Source organism: Callorhinus ursinus, unplaced genomic scaffold (assembly GCF_003265705.2).
Source record: "Callorhinus ursinus isolate GAN/ISIS: 27379988/994484 unplaced genomic scaffold, GSC_fseal_2.0 scaffold43, whole genome shotgun sequence".
NCBI lineage: Eukaryota > Metazoa > Chordata > Mammalia > Carnivora > Otariidae > Callorhinus > Callorhinus ursinus.
The window spans coordinates 9,380,764-9,403,709 of NW_027397105.1; the positions used below are offsets into that span (position 1 = coordinate 9,380,764).

The following is a 22,946-nucleotide window of genomic DNA, read 5'->3' on the forward strand; positions in this document are numbered from 1 at the left end:
CAGCGTCCTTCTGTCCATGTGAGTCTGCGCCCTAATCTCCTTATAAGGACACCAGGCCTATTAGATCAGGGCCCATGATAATGCCCTCGCTTTAACTTAATCACCCCCAGTAAAGGGCCCGTCTCCAAAGACAGTCACATTCTGAGGTTTTGCGGGGTTAGGACTTCAACATATGAGTTTGGTGGGGATGGGATTTAGTCCAGAACAGTTAGCAATGGGACAATGGGTTTGGTTCCAGGAAGACCAAGTTTGAGGTGACGGCCAGACCTCCCAAGTATAAATATCCAGCAGGCTGTATTGCAGATCTGGGCATAAAAATTGAGGTTGCACACAACTAAAAGAAGCTGCCTGCCCGCCCAACTCAGGGTGTGTGCTGCGCACACAGGCGTGGCTTCTCACCCGGGGTGTGCAAGTCCAGAAACTCCACCATCTCCGCTTCACCGAGCTCTGACTAAGCCCCGGTAAGTCAGTTCCCACTCGGCAAACTCAAAAGAGACCACTTCATAGATGAGAGGGCCTGTTTAATAATTAACCCCTGCAGAGATCCCTGGAAGGCTAATGAGTACCAGTCATCTCCCTGGGGCGCTCCTTCCTGTTGACCACTTGGATTTCCCGCCCCTCCCCCCATCACCCTGCGCCCACGAGAAGCCTCCTGTGGCCCCAGGACCGGGCCCCACTCAATTTCACATCCCCTTCCCTTTACCCCTAAACGTATCTTATTTATTTATTTATTTATTTTAGGATTTTTATTTATTTATCAGAGAAGGAGAGAGAGAGAGAGCACGAGCAGGGGGGAGGGGCAGGGGGAGAGGGAGAAGGGACGCGGGGCTCCATCCCAGGACCCCGGGATCATCGTAAGCAAAAGGCAGACACTGAAACAACTGAGCCACCCAGGCGCCCCCCCTAAATGTATCTTATTAATATTTGTATCCTACCCAGCACCTAACACAGTGTCTTTCAGGCCGCAGCTGGCCAGGAAATATGTGTTGATGGTCACACAGGCAGGACAGGGTCTGGTCTCTCAGGGGGGCACCGCGGAGCACTTAGGAGTGAGGGGTTTGGGGTCAGACTTCCGAAGCCTGAGTTCTGTTTCTGCCAAGTACGAGCTGTGTGAGCCTGAGGAGAATCAGCTGCTCCGTGTCTCAGTCCCTCATCTTCTCAGATGAAGGGGATATCACTGTAGCTACCTCATACAGTCATCAGGAACATCAGTGAGGTGATGTGTGTAAAGGACTCGGGGGCGGTGCAGGACGGTAAAATTATACAATTATATAAGTCTAATTATACAAGTGCTGGTAATTTTTAATATCCACTGTGCGCTTGCCACATTACCTAGTCCGTCTCATTAAATCTCCAAGCAACTATTGGAGATGGGTTTTTCCAGCCCTCCTTAAAGAGGAAGCCCGGTCCAGTGCGGGGAGCCGCTCAGCTGGTCGGGGGCAGGCACAGAATGTGAGCCCAGAGCTGAGCCTGGAGACTTTTCCCTTTCTACCACACCGCGAATCAGGCTGAAGATAATCCTCAGCCAAGAAGAACGCCCCCAGGCTCTCACAGAGAGCCCCATGGGCACGAAGAAGAGTCACAAGGTGGGGTTCTAACCCCAAAAATAAGGCATTCAGAGATGCGGTCATGTCCCAACTCCCACTCTATATGGTTGCAACCTTATACACTGTATCAACATCACATCCAGGCTCCATACCTTTTGCATTTGCATCATCCAGGAGCCATCCCTTGTATTCAGTGCCCCCAAAATGTCCCCCTTGGCACTCAGCCAAACCTCCAGCATGCTCACCGTTCCCACATAGCTCCGACGTGGGGAAAACAGGACAGCTGGGCTCTCCAGCAGCTGACGGAAACATAGATCCTGGCCAGGACGGGTCGTTACTGTGCCTCAGAGAATCGTAAGCGTTCCTTCGGTCCTGGGACGGCAAATAGTGAGACACCGTCAGTACTAATCCTAACTATGAGACGTCATCATCGAGAATCAGAGTTTCCAGAGAATTTCCATGGCTAAGACTGAGCTCGGTGGACAAGAGCTCCATGGTTGACTAGTGATGTCTGCCAGGGGCACAGCACGGGGAGGCAACAGACCAGATATATGTTTGCCAACCCCCCTTGAGCGTCCACGCAGGTATAGAGGAAGCACCCGGTATCCACATAGTTTATTACAACGTGGATATGACACATGTGCGGAAAGGCACACCAAAGGTGAGAAATCAAATAAAAATATAAATACAATCGATATGTGAGGGAAATTCCTGTTTTAAAACCCTAGGTAGTCTTTTCTTTATTTTATGGGGTGGGGTCTTCGGGGATTCTTACTTTTCTCAACATTCTTCAAAGCACAGTCAGTTGGTGTCGCCTGCCTCTTATAGAGTCCAAGCTAAAAAAAAAAAAATCAAGCCATAAAAAATCTTGAGAATGGGCCGCGGATGTCATTTAGGTCAGTCCCTTGCCCGTAGCAGGAACACTTCTGGCGACAGCCCAGCACACCTGTTCAGTCCCTTCATCGGCCCAGATGGGCAAGGCGGCCAGTCGTACCTGATCAACGTGATTGCCAATGAAGTGTTTCCTTGGACTCAGCCAAAATCCTCTCCCTCTAATCTCTCACCAAGCACCCTAATTCTGTCTCCCGGAGCCTTAGAGACCACGAATACCCTACTCAACATGACAGTCCTTCCAATCTCTGAAGACACTCTGCAGGAACCCCCAGCCCCACCCCCCAAGTCTTTTCTGCTCCCAGCTCAACAGCCCCAGGACTCGTACCGTTTCCCAGATGACCAGACTTCAGATCACCTGTTCACCCTGGGCTCCCTTCTTTAGATCATCTTTGATCCCAGCTCTGTTTACTTTCCTGCTCCCTGATCTCATTGTCAGAAATTGCCTCCAGGCAGAAAGCCAGGGTGATTATAAGGCTCACTCAAATTTATTTCCCCATTCTCAGGCACTGCAATTATGCACCGTGTGTTGTCTAATGCCTGGGGGCGGAAATGACTTCATCTATCGTGTCCAGTCTTCTGATTGTTTTCTATGGGAGGCTGAGTCTAGTCCTTGCTACCACATTGTGGCTGATAGCGGAAGTCCCCAGAAAACATTTTTTTTCCTATACGTTTATAATTCTGAAAGTTCTTCCTGGGACTTTTTAGAGACTTGCCCAATGTCGCGTCCCACAAGTGATGTGTAGGAATGCCTGGTCCAGAAGTTCTCTGAAGGTTCTCTTAGGTCTGTTTCCATAGTTGTGTGTTACCAGGGGCTTGCAATACGTGATCATTTACTCCTCACAATTCCTGTGAAGCGAGGAGATCTATCACCATTTTGCAAACAAGAGAACAAGGCTTGAAAAGACTAATGAGGTTAAAAGTGATCAGGGCCCCACATCGACAAGGCAACCTTGCCCTTCAGGGTGACATCAAGCAAGATACCGATGCCTTTCCTGTAAGTCCCAGCCTCCCAAACATGTATTACTAATATTAGTATTAAGTATATTAATATTATTATTGATATTAGTATTTATATTAATGTTATTAATATTATTTGAAAATTAATATAATATTACACACATACTATTAAAGTTTAAATGGAAAAATATGTGTGCTTTCTAGTCACTGTGACTTTACCTGACCACAGATCTTTCTAAAACTTCAGCCTGATCCTTTTTCAGTTTCAAAACTGGGCAAAATGGGGCACCTGGGTGGCGCAGTCAGTTAACTCTTGATTTTGGCTCAGATTATGATCTCAGGGTCGTGAGATCGAGCCCTGTGGCAGGCTCCATGCTCAGCGGGGAGTCTGCTTGAAGATTCTCTTTCTCCCTCTCCCTCTGCCCCTCCTCCCACTCGTGCTCACGCTCTCTCTCTAAAAACAAATAAGTAAATTAAAAAAAAAAAACAGGCAAAATGGGAGAATTATCTTTTAAAAATAGAAAGAACCAAACAGACTCAAGAAGAATAGACAAGACTAGTAGCAATAAAAGTAACTGAATCAGGAACTTAAAACACACATGCACAAGCACATAACGTGAACACACTAACCATGCTTAGAGTTTCACAAGCAGATTCTACCAAACACACAAGGAACAGGTAATCCCTGTTTTGCACAAACTGGTCCAGAGGAAGGAAAAAGATACAGTCCTGAACTCCTTTTATAAGGCTGATATAACCTTGATACCTTACCACAAAGAAAACACCAGGCTCAAGCCGTCCTTCCAGCCACGACCAACCGCTAAAGAAAACAATATTTCCAATGTTACACAAAGAACTCTATGATAGAAAGAGGGACTGACTGCCAACTCACTTTACAAGGCAATCCTACCCTTATAACAAAATTCAATAGGACAGTTCGAAAAAGTAAAATTTCAAAAAAAAAGAGAGAAAATACAATTTCATATCAATCTCACTTATAAACATAGATGAAAAAAGTCATCTAAAATATAGAAGCAAACCCAACCCAGCTATATGTAAAAATAGTGAGGGGTGCGCCTGGCTGGCTCATTCCATAGAGCATGTGAATCTTGATCTCAAGGTAGTGAGTTTAAGCCCCACACTGGGCATAGAGCCTCTTTAAAAAACAAAGGTGAGGGATCATGAACACATTGTATTTATTCCATGAGTTTGGTTTGACATTAGAAAATTATTTAATATAATTCACCACTAAAGGAGAAAAACAAAATGACCTTCACAAAGAATGCAGAAAAAAGTGTTTGATACCATTTATCTCCCATCCATGACAAAAATCTCTCAGCAAGCTAGGATTAGATAGAAACTTCCTCTTTCTGATATATAGTATCTAAAAACTTCTATAGCAAATATATTTAATGGCAAAATGTTGAAAACATTCCCTTTAATATCAGGAACAATACTTTGCTATCACCACATCTTTACAACATTATACCACAGTTCCTAGCCAGTGGAATGAGGCATAATTAGATAAATAATATAAAAATTGGAAACAAAGAATCAAATTTGTCTTTATTTGCAATTAGCATGACTGTCTCCATAAAAATCCCAAAAGTATTTGCACAAAAATCCTAAAGTACGTAAGTTTAAAACAAACATTTAGGAAATGTGGTTGTAAAAGATACTATTTATGATAACAAAAAAGAAAAAGTACCAGGGCACCTGGCTGGCTCAGTTGGTAGGGCAGGCAACTCTTGATCTCCAGGTCGTGAGTTTGAGCCCTACATTGGGAATAGAAGTTACTTGACAGATAGATAGATAGATAGATAGATAGATAGATAGATAGATAGACCTACAATAAAGCTAACAAATATACAAAAGGTATCTGGAAAAAATAAAAACTTTACTCAAAGAAATCAAGGAATGAAGTTCTACACAATGTCCACGGATCAGAATACTCACTACAGAAAAGATGAGAATACCCCATAGGGCGCCTGGATGGCTCAGTTGGTTAAGCGTCTGCCTTCGGCTCAAGTCATGAGCTAAGCTCGTGCTCTCTCTCCCAAATAAATAAATAAATTTAATTTTTTATTAAAAAATTAAAAAAATAAATAAATAAGGCCGCCTATTGAATAGGGCATACATTATATCTGCTCACATTCCATTCACCAAAGCAAGTCATATGATTAAGTTCAAGATGGTGGGAAAGTGGAGAATATTCTGCCTACAATGAACCATGGCAAAGGCAGGAAGGAAAAGAAAAATTATGAGCAAATAATACAATTTATTACAGATCTTTATGTGACATCATACCAAAAAAAAAAGTCAATATTAAAGGCTTAAAGACATAAATGTAAAAGACAAAGTTATGAAACTTTTAGGAGAATATGTCCTTAGGGCAAGAAAGAGGTTCCCAAGTATGGCACATAAAAAAAGGAACCCGTTAAAAATTTGATAATTTCAATATTAAAATTAAAAACTTACATTCATCAGGATTTCAAGATGGGACAAAACATTTGCATCTATTCATCAGCACTGACTTTAATTAATTACACCACAGGAAACATGGATTTAGTCCTAACTCACTACTTGCAGGCTAATTTTCCAGGAAAATCATCATTTCCCATTAAACCAAATAAATAAGGTGCTGCAACGGGAGGGTTTCATTTACATTTTATGTTGGTGTATTGCCATCTAGCGGCCAGTGTGCAAGTTACAAGCAAAAAGAGGATGGGGCACGCGGGTGGCGGAGTCAGTTAAGCGTCTGACTCTTGATTTCCGCCCAGGTCATGATCTCAGGAGTGTGGGATCGAGCCCTATGTCAGCATGGGGCCTACTTAAGATTTTCTGCTCCTCTCCCCCACTTAAAAAAAAAGAGAGAAAAAGAGCGGGCAGAGAAAAACATCCTAGAAGAAATGTTTACAATTACGAAGACTAATCCATGCATGACATTGTTGGATTTCAACAACCATCTGAAAAACATAACAGGATGCCTTTTAAATATAAAATAAATTATAAACGACCACCGTAGCAATTTACCAGCCTATATAATCTTATGATCCCTCGCTTGTTCTAAGCAAAATGAAAAATAAGAGATTCAGCCTTCTTTCCTGCAACTGACTGCTTTGCTACATTTGAATTCTCCATGCCATATGTTGGATGGGAATCTAAATTAAAGAGAAGCTGCTCTAACTAGGGGTTAGATTTCCTGACCGCTCTACCTTTCACTAGCTTTTTAAAAACTCTGTTTCCCTTTCTGAATAAGTTACCATTATCAAGTGCTTACCATGAGCTTGGAGCCATGATGAATATTTACGTGGATTATCTCACTTAATCCTTGTGAATCCCTCCCTCTGCTAACTCAAAGGGTAAGTGATCTTACTTATGAGACTCAGCTTACTGCCTCATCTATAAAAATGGGGTAAGTGACCTGTTCAAAGTCAAAACCAGGAGAGAGAATTGCATCCATGACCCAGGTATGTCTGAATCAAACACAGGTTCTTCATGATTACATCGTCCCATGTACAACACTCCTGCACAACTCCAAGAATGTTGTGAGGACGAAACAAGTCACGGAAAGCACTTTTTGGAGAAAGTGCGATGTTTGAAAGCTTATATGTAAAATGCCATTACCACCACAAATAGGTGTAACATGCTCTATTAGGACAACCATTACTTTACAAAAGTATTATTCAGTTATGGATTGCTTTTTCTCAGGAGTGATGTCTCCTCTTTCATTTTGGTTTTAGTAATTTTAATCTTTTCCTAGTGAGTTGAGCTGAAAATTCGTCAATTTTGTTGATCCTTTCAAAGAACCAATTTTGGGTTCTGTTGATTTTCTCTATTGTTCTCCTATTCTCAGTTTCTTTTATTTCCTCTCTAGTATTTCTTTCCTTGCTCACTTTGGGTTTACTTTGCTGTTCTTTTTCTAGTTTCCTAAGGTGAAAAATTGGACTATTGATTTGAGATCTTTTTTCTTAAGACTTTTTTTTTTTTAGTTTTAGATTCATAGCAAAATTGAGAGGAAAATACAAAGATTTTTCATATACTCCCTGCCCTACAGATGCATAACCTTCCCCATGATCAATATCCCCCACCAGAGTGGTATCTTTGTTACAATTGATAAACCTATATTGACACATCATCATCACCCAAAGTCCATAGTTTTCCTTAGGCATCACTCTCGGTGTTGTACATTTTGCATCTGGACAGAGGTAAGATGCCATGTATCCATCATTATAGTATCATACAGAGTATTTTGCCTTTTCCAGAATGTCATGTAGTTGGAATCATAACGTGTAGTCTTTTCAGATTGGCTTCTTACATTTAGTATTATACATTTGTTTCCTCCATGTCTTTTTGTGGCTTAATAGTTCATTTCTTTTTAGTGATGAATAATATTCCATTGTCTGGGGTCACCTGGGTGACTCAGTAGGTTAAGCATCCGACTCTTGATTTCGGCTCAGGTCATGATCTCATGGTCATGAGATCGAGCCCCGCATGAGGCTCCACACTGAGAGTGAAGTCAGCTTGAGATTCTCTCTCCCTGTCTGCCCCTCCCCCACACACTCACATGCACATGCGCTCGTACATCCTCTCTCTCAAAGAAAAAAAAAAAAAACCTGTAATAGTCCATTGTCTGGATGTACCATAATTTAACTGTTCATTCACATACCGAAGGACATCCTAGTTGCTTCCAATTTGGGTCAATTTTCAATAAAGTGGCTCTAAGCACCAATATCCAGCTTTTTGTGTGGACATGTTTCATTTCATTTAGACAAATAGCAGGGAGCACATTTGCTGGACCATATGGGAAGAGTATGTTCAGTTTTATAAAAAACTGTCCAACTGCCTTCCATAGTGGCTGCACCATTTTGCATTCCCACCAGCAATGAATGAGAGTTTATAGTTTACAGTTATATAGGGGTTTATACTTATAAATATCCCTCTAACCACTGCTTACGACTGCATCCTATACATTTTGGTGTGTTGTGTTTTCATTTTCATTAATCTCAAAGTATTTTCTAATTTTCTGTGGCCCACTGGTTACTTGCATGTGTTAATTTCCACATATTTGTGAATTTCCTAAATTTCCTTCTGCTCTTGATTCCTAATATAACTTCATTGTGGTCAGAGAACATACTTTGTATGGTTTTAATCCCTTTTGATTTACTGTGGATTATTTTACGGCCTAACATGTGGTCTATCCTCAAGAATGTCCCGTGTGCTCGAGTAAAATATGTATGATACTGTTCTTGGATGGAACAGATGTCTGTTAGATCTACTTCATTTACAGTGCTCTTGGATTCTCTATTTCCTTGTTCTGCCTCATTCATCTATCCATTATTAAAAGGGAGATACTGGGGGGCCTGGGGGGCGCAGTTAAGTAGCCGACTCTTTGATTTCGGCTGAGGTCATGATCTCAGGGTTATGGGATCGAGCCCCGGGTCAGGCTCTGCGCTCAGCAGAGTCTGCTGGATATTCTCTTTCTCCCTCTCCCCCTCCCCGACTCTCTCTAAAATAAATAAATCTTTTTAAAAAAAAATGAGATATTGAAGTCTCCAACTACTGTTAGATTTCCTGACCACACTAGCAAAGCAACTCAATTTTTCCTTCTAAACACCAGTTACCATTACAGAGTGCATGCCACGCACCTGGGACTATGCTGGATATTTTATATGGATTATCTCTTAATCATTAAAAATTACCAAGAGTGAATCATTAGTAATAATAATTGAATTGCCTATTTCTCCCTTCAATTCTCTCAGCATTTGCTTCATGCATTTTAGAGCTCTGTTGCCAAGTGCATATATAATTGTTAGGTCCTCCTTATGGACCAACCCTTTTATCAATATGTACTGTCATTGGTGTCTTGTAGCATTTTTTTTTTTTGTCTTAAAGTCTATTTTGAATATGTCATCTTACAGCTTTCTGACCTCATCATTTCTGATGAGAAGCAAGCTTTTCATCTTTTTGAGCACCCTTTACATGTGATGGGTTGTATCCTCTTGCTGCTTTCAACATTCGCTGTCGTTAGCTTTTGAGTTTGACTATGATAAGTGTAGATATGGATCTCTTTTGAGTTTACCATATTTAGAATTTGTTGAGCTTCTTAGATGTGCAGATTAATGGGTGTCTTTTTTTCCCAAGTCCTTCATCAAATTTGGGAAGTTTTCAGCCATTAATTCTTCAAATACTCTTTCTGCCCTCTTCTTCTCCTTCTAGGACTCCCATAATGTGTATGTTGGTATGCCTGATGGTGTCCCACAAGACCCTTAGTTGTCTTCCCTCTTCATTCTTCTTTCTTTCTGCTCCTCAAACTGGATAATTACAACAGTCCTCTTTTCAAGGTTTCTGATTATTTCATCTGTCAAATCTGGTGAACTCCTCTCACAAATTTTTCATGTCAGTTATTGTACTGCTCAGTTCCAAAACTTCTATTTGGGTCCTTTTTTTTTTTTTTACAAATTTTTTATTTTTTTACTGATACTCTCATTTTGTACATAAGTAATTTTTCTAGTTTCTTTTAGCTCTTTGAACATATTTAAGACAGTTGATTTAAAGTCTGGGCTTCAAGGATGGTTTCTGTTTATTTTTTTTTTCCCTGTGCATGAAACACATTTCTTGTTTCTTTGCTTATCTCGTAATTGTTGAACACTGGACAATTAAAATAAGGTGGCAATTCAGAAAATCAAATCTGTTGCCCCCTCCTTTTAAGTTTTTGTTCTTGCCGGGGTTTTTCGTGACTTTCCTGAACTGTTCTGTAAAGTCTGCATTTTTTTTTAATTTTTATTAACATAATGTATTTGTTTCAAGGGTACAGGTGTGTGATTCATCAGTCTTACACAATTCACAGCACTCACCATAGTACTTACCATCCCCAGTGTCCATCACTCAGCCACCCCATCCCTCCCACCCCCCTCCACTCCAGCAACCCTCCGTTTCCTGAGATTAAGAGTCTCTTATGGTTTGTCTCCCTCTCTGGTTTCATCTTGTTTCATTTTTCCCTCCCTTCCCCTATGATCGTCTGTCTTGTTTCTAAAATTCCTCCTATCAGTGAGATCCTATGATACTTGTCTTTCTCTGACTTATTTCACTCAGCATAACACCCTCTAGTTCCATCCACATCGTTGCAAATGGCAAGACCTCATTCCTTTTGATGGCTGCGTAATATTCCATTGTGTATATATACCACATCTTCTTTATCCATTCATCTGTTGATGGACATCTTGGCTCTTTCCATAGTTTGGCTATTGTGGACATTGCTGCTATAAACATTGGGGTGCAGGTGCCCCTTCAGATCCCTACATTTCTATCTTTGGGGCAAATACCCAGTAGTGCAATTGCTGGGTTGTAGGGTAGCTCTATTTTCAACTTTTTGAGGAACCTCCATACTGTTTTCCAGAGCAACTGCACCAGCTTGCACTCCCACCAACAGTGTATAAGGGTTCCTTGTAAAGTCTGCATTATTTATCATGTGTAGCCACTGTTATCTCTACTGTTAGCTTAGTCTTCATCTAATAATTAGATAGGATCTTCTTAAGCACCCGAAACAGTATCTCCCACCTTTTGCTGAGGGGCTCATGTGTACTAGGGCACATCTTCAAGACTCCAACTGTTAACAACTCTCCCTAAGCCTCTAGTTTCTGTTTGTGCAGAGCCTCAAGATCATCCAGAACTGAGAGACTGGGGCCTTTTCAGGTCTTTCCTGGGCATGCAAATCCTGTACATGCATATGCCTTTCCACATCTCTAGAAATAGTGTAAGGCTTTTCAAAGCCTCTTATGGGCATCTCACTCTTAAAACTTTTGAATTTTTTGGACCAGTCTCATTTGCCCCAACTGGCATTACCATTTCAGGCAGCTGTGCTGTTTATGCAATTACCACTGATTATTTCCAACAAACAACCTGCGGACGGGGTTTTTCCTCAATGGGTCATGTTAAATAAAGATAAGCCCCATGACTGGGATTTTTCTAGGGAGCTGTCAGACGGATCAAATACTGACAATTCTTTTGGATAACTCTAAGCCTATTTAGGGGAATTCCAAATTCTTCCAGTGGTTGCTAGGCCATTGCCTTTCACAGTTACTGTGGTTCACGGTTGCTGGTTTTCAAGGCTACCGCAGAGCTGGGGAGAGGGGGATATGGCATCGGGACAAGTTAAAATACTAGTTGGCAAAGCAGGAGTCAGTCACTCATGTAAGCCAGGAGAGGGGAGGGCGGGTGTTCGGTCATTTTCTGTGGTTTGCACAGTATTCTTGTTTCTATGCTCCAACATGATTCCAGTGTCCTTATTTCTGCCTTGCTCCGTCACAGTCACAGAATGGCTTTGTCAGATGTTAGTGCTGAATAAAAGTATTTATGTTCAACAGGACGCCATAGGCTTCGCAGTTCAGGTCGGGTCAGCTTCCAGCTGACAGCTGTCAGGGGGTGCTTTTTTTTCTAATTATCAACAACATTTTCATGTAATTGTTCAGTGGGAGATACAGACGTTATTTGGACAATTGTTGGCTATAGGGAACTGTCCTATGTTCTACCAGCACCTGGCATCCCTAGGCTCCACACGTTCAAGTATCACCCAGCAAAGGGACCAATCATTGTGTTAAGCAACCCTTCCCTCCCCAAATTACAAAAACACCCTCCCTCGGGGGTGGCACCATCCCCCTGAGAACCAATTGCTCTGAATATCCTAAATCCAACCCCCACATCACGTTGAAGTCAAGATACAGAGTGCTGTGAATTGTGTAAGTCTGACAAATCATAGACCTGTACCCCTGAAACAAATAATACACTCTATGTTAATTAAAAAAATTAAAAAAGAAAAAGAGTACATCAGACTACACCCCTCCCAGAACTATCTTACCAAGGGTTGTATTGAATGGCTTTGCAACAAAAGTTGGCTCAAAAGGCTGTCCAGATCAAAGGCTATTTATCATAGAAAAAGCACTAAGAGCATTAGCCACCAGCAGCCAGGGTCCTCCATATAAAGCCTCCCGTGAGAAACATGTAGTTAGCACTGCTAGTTGCCTACCTAAGGTTCCCTTCTTTTTTCCCCTACTAACAAAATCTCACTCTTATGCAAGACAGCAATGTGCCTACCGAAGTACCTACTTTTCCAGACTTCCTGATACCGAGTGACACCATTTTGGCTAAGGAGATGTAAGCAGCGGGTCTCCTATAACTTCTGAGAAAGCTTTTGCTTTTCTGATGAAAGGGGACAGATGCAACTGGAGCCTATCTTCTTCCCCAAAGAGATGAGTCATCTTCAGCTGTGACAGTCCTCTTGTGACCCTGAGGTGATGAGCATGAGGACAAAAAGCAGCTCTCCAAAGAACTGTTTAGTAGCCACATCAACACTAGTCAAGTGCCTACTTCCAGACTTTCTTTGTGGAAAAACACACAGACCCTTTTTTTGTCTGAGCCACTATTATTTGTGGGACTTTCTGTTATTTGTGGCTGAACAAATTATTAAGAGAGGAAATCAACAGTTACAACAGATATCTGACAGAATAAAAAAAATAAAGGTTTATGTTAAGCCTTTAATATAGTAACAAATTGGACAAAAAACGATGCTCAAACTATGTGTGGGGGAGGTTCTTTCGAGTTAAATCTTCATTTTTCCATAGCAGGAAGTCAACGGCTGATGTATCAAGTTGAAAAGCCAAGAAACACTGTAAGCACTGTACAAATATTATTTAGAGGTATGAAAGTAAATACCCCAAAATATAAAAAGAGGCAGCCGAAGACATTCACTTCTGGGAGAACTGAGAGTGAAGTAAGACTTGCTTTTCTTTGTAGCCTCTGACTCAAGTGTTTTTCTTTTTTTCTTTAATTAATTGTAGTGAAAAGTTCTATGAGATTACTTTTTTCTTGGCAATAAATTGTAACTTCTTCAGGAAATCATATGGTTCCTCCTTTCTTATGTAGAATAATATAAAGGTTTTAGAGTGCCTCCTGCTTCTCATAAGAATTAGGTATTATTTCAATTTTATCTGTAATTGAAAGTAAACAGCATACAATTTCAGAATGTGCTGTTCAAAACCAGCAACAGACTTTGTTTGAAAATAACTGCACTATGGTAAAAATTGGCACAGCTCAATTTCACCTGCAAACACATATTGTTTGGTTTCACATGTGTTTTCTTTTTTTTTTTTTTTTTGAGAGGGAGCAAGCACGCACAAGCGGGGTCGGGTCAGGGGTGGGGAGAGCAGAGGGAGAGAGAAAATCTTAAGCAGCCTCCACACTTAGTGCAGAGTCCAACGCGGGGCTGGATCTCAGAATCCTGAGATCACAACCTGAGCCAAAATCAAGATTGGGACACTTAATCGACTGAACTACCTGAGTGGCCCTCCTTCTTATGTTTAAATTTAATTTATAAGCATTAAAAGATCAGATTTCATGTAAACATCTAGACTTTTCACTTCTCTTGAAAAACCGGAAAATGTAGCAACAGAGGGACCATATTCCTGAGTGGCAACAAATGGCTGGAAGTGAGAAGCTTCTGGTTCCTCAGATGGTGAGTGGACTCTCCTAGTTGGCAGTTTTCACCTGGTCAGCTTCACCTGTCTGGTCCCACCTGCACTACAGGATGAGGAATCCAATTTCTTTTCTTGCAAAAAGAAACAGCATGGAGCAGTGGAAAGATTACTGAATTAGGACTTAAAGTTTTCTAAGTGTGACTTATTGTTTGTGCAACTAGTAAGTCAAAGTAGGCTATTAAGTCATGTCGTGGAAACAAATTAACCAGGTAATCAAGTGGCTTAACACACCAAAAGTTTCTTCCTCACTCACGCTCTATATCCCACAGGAGTTGGCAGGGCGATTGTGCTCTACAAGTCACCCTGGGACCCAGGATGGCTAAGGGTCTGCCATCTTGAGCACCACTGGTTTCCCCCAAAGAGGAGGAAAGATTAGAGATGCCCCCTTCTTCACCCAGAAATGACACTGGCCACTTTCACCCACATTTCATGGCCATAGCTACTCACCTGGGCTCAATTAAGGGAGCTGGGAAATGTAGAACAAATGGACTAATTGGTGAGCATTGCTATCTCTACTACATGCAACCTGCAGTAAATTACTTATCTCATGGGGCACCTGGGTGGCTCAGTTGGTTAAGCGTCCCCACTCTTGATTTTGGCTCAGGTCATGATCTCAGGGTCCTGGGATTGAGCCCAATGTCAGGCTCTGTACTCAGTGGGGACTCTGCTTCTCTCTCTCTCTCCCCCTCTCTGTCCCTCCCCCTGCTCGCACACGTTCTCTTCTCTCTCTGTAAAACAACAGAGACCACACAAAGTAAAAAATTTATTTTACTTATCTCAGTCCTAGTTATGCATCTGTAACATGAGGCGATTAATGGTCTTTCCTCCCTCTTGAGGTTATGAGGCAAATCAAATGAGATCATATATGTTGGCGAGGATGTGGAGAGAGGGGAACCTTCCTACACTGTTGGCGGGAATGCAAACTGGTGCAGCCACTCTGGAAAACAGTATGGAAGTTCCTCAAAAAGTTAAAAATAGAACTACTCTGCAACCCACCAATTGCACTACTAGGTATTTACCTGAAGGACACAAAAATATTGATTCAAAGGGGCACATGCACCCAGATGTTTATAGCAGCATTATCAACAACAGCCAAATTATGGAAAGAGCGCAAATGTCCATCACCGATGAATGGATGAAGAAGATGTGGTGTATATACAATGCAATATTACTCAGCCATAAAGAAGAATGAAATCTTACCGTTTCCAACAATGTGGATGGAGCTAGAGTGTATTATGTTAAGTGAAATAAGTCAGAGAAAGACAAATACCATATGATTTCACTCATGTGGAATTTAAGAAACAAAACAGATGAACATAGGGGAAGGAGAAAAAAAGAGAGAAAGAGAGAAGGAAGCTAACCGTAAGAGATTCTTAAAGACAGAGAAGAAACAGGATTGATGGAAGGTGATGTGTGAGGGATGGGTTAAATGGGTGATGGGCATTGAGGAGGACACTTGTGATGAGCACTGGGTGTTGTATGTAAGTGGTGAACCACTAAATTCTACACCTGAAACAAATTTTACCATCTATGTTAACTAGAATTTAAATTAAAAATTGAAGTTAAAAAGAAAAAAAAACAGAGATCATACATACAGAAGAATTTTGATGAGCTCTAAAGAGTTGTACAAGGGGCGCCTGGGTGGCTCAGATGGTTAAGCGTCTGCCTTTGGCTCAGGTCACGATCCCAGGGTCCTGGGATCGAGTCCCGCGTCGGGCTCCCTGCTCAGCAGGGAGTCTGCTTCTCCCTCTCCCTCTGCCTCTCCCCCTGCTCATGCTCTATCTGTCTCAAATAAATAAAAAATCTTTAAAAAAGAAAATGGGACTCCTTTAAAAAAAATAGTTATACAAATTTATTTATTTTTTTTAAGATTTTATTTATTCATTTGAGACACAAAGATACAGAGAGAGAGCATGAGCAGGGGGAGAGGGAGAAGCAGGCCCGCCAAGCCAGGAACCCAATGTGGGGCTCGATCCCAGGACCCTGGGATCATGACCTGAGCTGAAGGCAGATGCTCAACCATCTGAGCCACCCAGGTGCCCCAAGAGTTATACAAATTTAAAAGGATCATAGTACCTACACTATGGTGAAATATGCTATCACCCCTACAAACACACACACACACACACACACCCTGGCCTAGTTATTTCAGAGGTATGGTCCAAGCATAGGTATTCTGGGAGCTGTAAAATGCAATGTTGCTTTCATTTTAATGGCACCATGTGGCCCGTTCACCTGTAGTCAAGGCTGACCCAGGGAAGAGAAAAGAGAAAATAATGCTCACTACCCTCGGCCTCTCCCAAGTAACTTTTCAGTCTTGATGAAATGATTAAAGTAGATATGGTAGATTTTACTTTCCAAAGAAGGCTCGCAGTCTCTCCGAGCCCACATAACCTTGTTTATAATGAATCTTGACAGTCCTCTCATCAAGCTTGGGTCCACCACATACCCTTCCCTTGAACTCACGGGAACCTTGGCAACCATGTCAACCACCAGATAAGAGCAGAGTGATGTTAGGTGGAGTCTCAGACTAGTCATAAAAACACCATGTGCTTCTCTTGCTCTCTAGGGAAGCTTGCTCTGAGAATCCAGCTACCAGGTTGTGAAGAAGCCCAAATAAGCCTACACAGAGACCACACAAAGACGTCACAAATGTAGGTGTTCCTGGGGTGCCTGCGAGTGGCTCAGTCGGTTATGCGTCTGCCTTCAGCTCAGGTCATGAACCCAAGGTCCTGGGATCGAGCCCCAAATCGGGCTCTCTGTTCAGCGGGGCCCTGCTTCTCCCTCTCCCTCTGCCTGTCACTCTGCCTACTTGTGATCCCTCTCTCTCTGTCAAATAAAATCTTTTAAAGAAAAAAAAATGTAGGTGTTCCAACAACAACCTAGCAGAGCTCCCAACTGACAGCCAACATCAACCTCCAGACCCTTGGCTGAAGACACCCCCCGAGTTTCCTGCCCCTAGCCAACGTGTAAAGACAGGCCTACAGCTGAGCCCCAGATACTGTATAGCAGAGAAAAGCTGTCCCCACCAGGCCATTTCCAAATTCCTGTCCCACAGCACGTGTAAGCGTAACAAAATGTTTTACACCACTAAATTTTTATGCAGCAATGGCATCTGGAACCACTGAACTCATCAGCACCAATAACAGTAACTTTATTACCACACAGAGAAAAGGACAAATATGTGTTTACTGAATTATTACATCCTAAATGCTATACTTACAGAAACCATTATAGAGGATGCTAAAAATATACTGTATTGATAAGAATTCTGTTAAGCTATAGGAACAGAAAAGCCAAAACAGTAACACTTGAACAAGAGAGAAGTTTGTTTCTCACCTAAAAATTCAGACAGGCAGCTCAGGGCTGCTATCCCCATCAGGGAGAACTCAGACAATCCCTACCTTATTTCTGTTATTCATAAAAAGAGGCTTCCATCCCATAGTCCAAGATGGCTGCTCAAGCTCCATCTATCATGTCTACATTTCAGCTAGCAGGAAGGACAAAAGGGGATGGGATGGGTAGGCCCCTCTTTATTTTTAAGATTTTATTTATTTCTTTATTTGAGAGAGAGAGAGAGTAGGGGGTAGAAGGAGGAGAATCTCAAGCAGACTCCCCGCTGAGCGCCGAGACCCAAGCAGGGCTCAATCCCAGGACCCTGAGATCATGACCTGAGCCGAAATCAAGAGTCGGATGCTGACAGACTGAGCCACCCAGGCGCCCCTAGGCCCCTCCTTTTAAGAATCCTTCCTGCAAGTGCATCCATTGGCCAGAACGCACTCACACGGCCACACCAAGATGCAGGAAAATCTGAGGAAAGCTGTCTGTTGCCTTGTCCTTGCTAATAAGGGGGAAACCTGTAGAAGAGAAAAACTGAATTTAGGAAATAAGTGGTAGATTCTGCCACAGGCATATTCCCAAACTCAATTCCTGTTTGGCTTAGGATTACAGGTTCAAATAATGACACAGCTACCTCAAGTACCATACCAATGTGGCCCCAGTCAGATTCTCAGCACTAAAGATTTAATTTAGAGCTTTCCGATTCAACACACATCTTTAGGCAGTATCGACTGCCTCACCAGATGAGTATAAGCAAAAGGGCAAAGAAACACTTAGTAAATTAATGATCCCTAAGAAAGCAAAAGATATTCAGAGACAAATATTTCCTCTAAAAACCATAATATATCTTGGCGGGTCTTCCCGTAATCTGTGTTTCCTTGGACAAAGCACTCAATAAACCTAAAAGCCAGTTTCATCAGCTGTAAACACATATCACACATAACCAGTTTGTCGTGAGGATGAAAGGAAATTACACATGTTGAAGTGCTTTGTAAACGGTAGGGTTTTATACAAATATAAAGTTATGCACCTTCAAAAGCTATCACTCCAATAAAGACACTTATTCAATTAAACATCTTTTTAAAATTTTTAACAATGTATAAATACATTCCACAAAATAATCTGCTGGTTAAAAGACACCAACAAAGTTTACAGAACCTACAACAGAATTTATAGACTCCTACAACCACTTGTAGATTGGTGACATATATTGCTTTAAGAAATACCATTAATACAAAGGCATGATTTACAATATCCCCATTATAGCAAGAAAAAAAAAATAGATTCATACAATAAAATGTCTTTTAGGCATTTATTATGCCAAGTATTTAAATGATCATTCTCACTATGACATAAGAATAATACTCTTTTAGTGATAAAAGATAGATTTCATTAGGCCAAGGCCCACTGAAGAGCTTCTAGGAGTTCTAAAGTAAAATCTGACTTTCCCTTCCAAAAAATAAATAGAACAGCAGCAATCTCTAAGGAATCCCCTAACCATAAACTATGAAAATTCCATTTACATTAGCTGGGCCTTAAGGACATGAGTTATTACGAATAAAAATAAAATTTACAAACTAGTTAACCATTGGCCCAAATTTGTTTTTTACCTGCCTGTGAGTGACTAAGATAAGACGTTTCATCACAAAGTATTCATTAAGTTGTAAAATTAACAATTATTTCTAACTTACACATAGGCCAAAGTGCTCACTCTTCCCATGGAAGCAAAACTTTCTTCTGACAATAATCTACAGAAATAATATGTACACACCTAGATTTCTGAGACAGACCGAGAACATCCTCCTATATTCTACAGATCCAAATGCAAAGGTCTCCATTACGTACGTACACGAACGCACTTTCAGTAATTTAGGGTATATGGACATTACAGGACTATGTGCATACATGTATAAGCCAGGAACCAATTCTGACAATGTTCCTGGCCACACCATACTTTCAAGCCCCAAAGTGCTAGAAAGAGAATAAAAACTTGATATGAAAACTAAACTTTCCATTTTTTTAAAGTAAATTTTAAGCCGGAAAAACAAACCCAACACTCCTCTTTGCAACATGTACTGAGTTCCAAAAGCCTCAGAGTCAAGAATCTCTTCAGCTGTTCCCCAGTACAACAGGACACGTGAACTTGCTCTCACTCTCTTCAGGAAGTCTGCTCATCTCCGGTGTTCTGCAAAAGAGAAAGAACTCTTTCATAGTGAGAACTATTCTACTTGACATGCCAGCCTTCAAAGCACTAGGAAAACACCCCATGTCTGTAAGCAGGACCACCTCTACACTACTACCTCACAGTGCATGGCCCGATTATGTTAAAAACGTTGGCGAGGTGGAGAAGTACATCAAAGGATCCCCCGAGATGTCCAGCAAGCCGGTCCTACGCTAGCTGAATACCGCCAGGTGCCATGCAACTCTACTGACCCGACCCGTGTTATGTCAGGGTCAAGGCTCAATTTCCCTGTATTCAATGTCCCTCCCTGCCTCATAAATGCTAAAAATCCAAAGGGAAAAAACTATTCAACATACACTTGACAATTACCATACGGTGGACCCCTGCAAAGGTGTACCTGGGACTGTGCAAAAGTCCTTCAGGCAGAGACTCATGTCCCTACAAGACTGTTCGTTTTCTGGACTTTTCATCATTTATACAAGAGAAACTATACAGCAGAATGGAAAGAACAATGAATTTCAAGAGAGAAGAGGTGGGCTAGGCCCTAGCTAAGTTCCACGGGTTAGCTGTATATCCTTATGAGGTCACTCAATCTGTCAGGGCTCTAGCCATCTAACGCAGTCCCTGGACCACCAGCATCATAGTCCTGGGACCACCACCCACCTGGGAACTTGCGAGACATGCAAATTGTGAGACCCCGCCAGGTCAGCTCTGGGAGTAGGCCTCAGCCATCTTTGTTTTAGCCCTGCAGGGGATTCTTAGGCAGGTTCAAGTTTGAAAATCACTGTCCTGTAAACATTACCTGCCCAACCTACTGCACTAAAAACAAATGTGAGGTATCATACAAAGTACCTAATCAATTCTCCCAAGTGATTTACTTATTCCACTGAAATCCCTGATTTAAATCTTCATATTGGGGAGCCATAGTAAAATCTTTATGTTCTAAAAAACAAACAAATCTGAGTGCTCTAAAACAACCTTTAATGATCCAGTCTTATGTTTCTACTTGTTCTTACCATAAATCCTAAAATCATAAAATACATTCTCCAAAACTTCATTTAGAGCCACCAGAATTAATCGAAAGCTACTGAACTTAAGGGAATTTTTTAAAAATATAAGTTGTTATCAATGATAGTTTATCCCTGGTTTTAAAATCTTTCAGGGAGAAACTGCTGGGAAGATGGCAGAGTAGGACGACCCTGGGCTCACTTCCTGCCGCATGACCACCTAGAGAGCACCCACGTCAGTATAAATAACCCAGAGAGCAGCCCGAAAACTGGCAGAACAGACTCTCCGCAGCCCGGCATAGACAAGAGGCCACAGCGAAGCAGATCCACCCCCTCCGATCACTCTTGGCAAGATCCCGTCAAAGCGGTGCCACAAACCTGGCACTGTGTGTGCAGCCCAGACGAGGGCCAGCACCACTCCAAAGTGAGTCCTGCTCCAGGGAGAGGGGAAGATAACCACACACCCGTCTGTGACCCCCGGAGTGGGCTGGGGGCAGGCAGCTCATCTGACTGCAGGCTTCACCCTGTCCTTCTCAGGGGACAACACACGGACAGTGCCTGCAGTTTGGTGCTACTGCATCTCTGGCAAACACCTAGTCTGCCTCAACTCAAGCCCAAGGCAGCCCTGGACCGGCCCACTAACATCACGGGCACCAGACTCTGCCCACAATAGGGAGAGAGCCATCGCAGGCTGGACTGAAGGCAAACACATCCCAGTCACAACAGTAGGACACCCCTGGAGCAACACACATAGGAGACACCCCTAAAGCACCATTTTCTGCTGAAAAGGAGACATTGCACTGTAGGACCTCCTCTTCAGAAAGCCACTACTTTCAAGTGCAGGAGAAGTAGCTGACTTTTCTAACACAGAGAAACAGACGCAGCAATAGACAGATTGAGGAGACAGAGGAATATGTCCCAAATGAAAGAACAGAACAAAATCAGAGCAGGAGACCTAAGCGGAACAGAGATAAGTAATATGTCTGATAGTGAATTTAAAGTAATGCTCACAAAGATACTCGCTAGAATTGAGAAAGGAGTGCAGGACCCCATGAGACCCTCCACCAAGAGATAGGAGATGTAAAAAAGAACCAATCAGAGCTATTGGACTCACTAAATGGAAATAAAAATAGACCACCTGGAATAAACCACAAACAAGAGGAAATAGAAGAAAGGATCAGCCACCTGGAGGACAGGGTCATGGAACGTAATCAAGCTGAGCAGATGAGAGGGGGAAAATATGCAAATAAGAATAGACCCAGGGAACTCAGCAACACTGTCAAGCATAAGTCGCATGATAGGGATCCCAGAAGGAGAAGAGAGAGAAAAGGGGGCAGAAGATTGTCTGAAGAAATAATAGCTAAAAACTTCCTGAATCTGGGGAAGGAAAGAGAAATCCAGATCCAGGAGGCACAGAGAGCGCCCAACACAACCAACCCAAAGAGGTCTGCACCAAGATACAAAGTAAATAAGATGGCCAAAAGCAGTGACAGAGAATTTTAAAAGCAGCAAGAGAAAGGAAAGCAGGTACATACAAGGGAAACCCCATACAGCTATCAGTGGGTTTTTCAGCAGAAACTGTGCAGGCCAGAAGAAAGTGGCATGATCAATTCCAACTGCTAAAAGGAAAAAATCTACAGCCAAGAATACTCTATCCAGCAAGGCTTTCATTTAGAATAGGAGAGATCGAGTTTCCCAGAAAAACAAAAGTTAAAAGCAAAACCTGCCACGTCCCTGTCACACTGGATGCCATTGGCCTGTGGGTCCCAAATTCACAGTCCAACCACCCTCCTGCCCGAGTCAGCATACACGGCCTGCCACCTGCTCAATGCCAAGTCAACACACCTTCACCTCAGACTGCCAAGGGCTCAAACTGGCACTCTTCCCCTCAAATTCCAACCCCGGTGCTCAACTTTGTGCACAAAAGTGGGCATAATTATAACAGCAGAATGAAGCAACCCAAACAGTGACACTATTTCTATGGAATATAGAATGGATAAAGGGAGTGTGCTAGGCTGAGAACATCAACAAGCACATCAAAGAACAATACATACAGCATGATTCTGGTTAGTAAAAAAAAAAAAAAACCTGGGACAAATGAAACAAGATGAAATCAGAGAGGGAGACAAACCACAAGAGACTCTTAAGCATAGGAAAGAAACTGAAGGTTGCTGGAGAGGAGTTGGGGGGCCGGCTGGGGTAACTGGGTGATGGGCATGAAGGAGGGCATGTGATGGAATGAGCACTAGGTGTTGTATGCAAATGATGAATCACTGAACTCTACCTCTGAAACTAATAATATATGTTAATTAACTGAATTTAAATTAAAAAAAGGAAACCATAAAATAAAATAAAATAATAAAATAATAAAATTAAATTAAATTAAAAAATTAAATAAATAAAATTAAATAAAATAATTAAAATAAAATAAAATAAAATAATAAAAAATAAATAAAATAAAATAAAATAAAATAAAAATAAAATAATA

The 22,946-nt window shown here is 41.8% G+C and overlaps 1 protein-coding gene across 4 annotated transcripts in view; it reads right to left on the minus strand.

Annotated features, from left to right (window-relative positions):
- Positions 1–22,946, minus strand: part of TVP23C (trans-golgi network vesicle protein 23 homolog C) — a 62,755-nt gene that overhangs the window by 10,271 nt on the left and 29,538 nt on the right. The window contains exons 7-8 of one of the 4 annotated variants that reach the window (XM_073881748.1): positions 2,323–2,383; positions 1,793–1,919 (exon numbers count right to left, since the gene is read on the minus strand). The exons of 1 other annotated variant lie outside the window; for it this stretch is intronic. In XM_073881748.1, coding sequence (XP_073737849.1) covers positions 1,882–1,919; positions 2,323–2,383 — 99 coding nt within the window. In that variant the 3' untranslated portion in view covers positions 1,793–1,881. Of the gene's footprint in view, positions 1–1,792; positions 1,920–2,322; positions 2,384–5,364; positions 6,365–18,344; positions 19,455–22,946 lie in introns of those variants that run through there. 2 more of the 4 variants (XM_073881749.1, XM_025864078.2) reach the window with 2 other exon arrangements.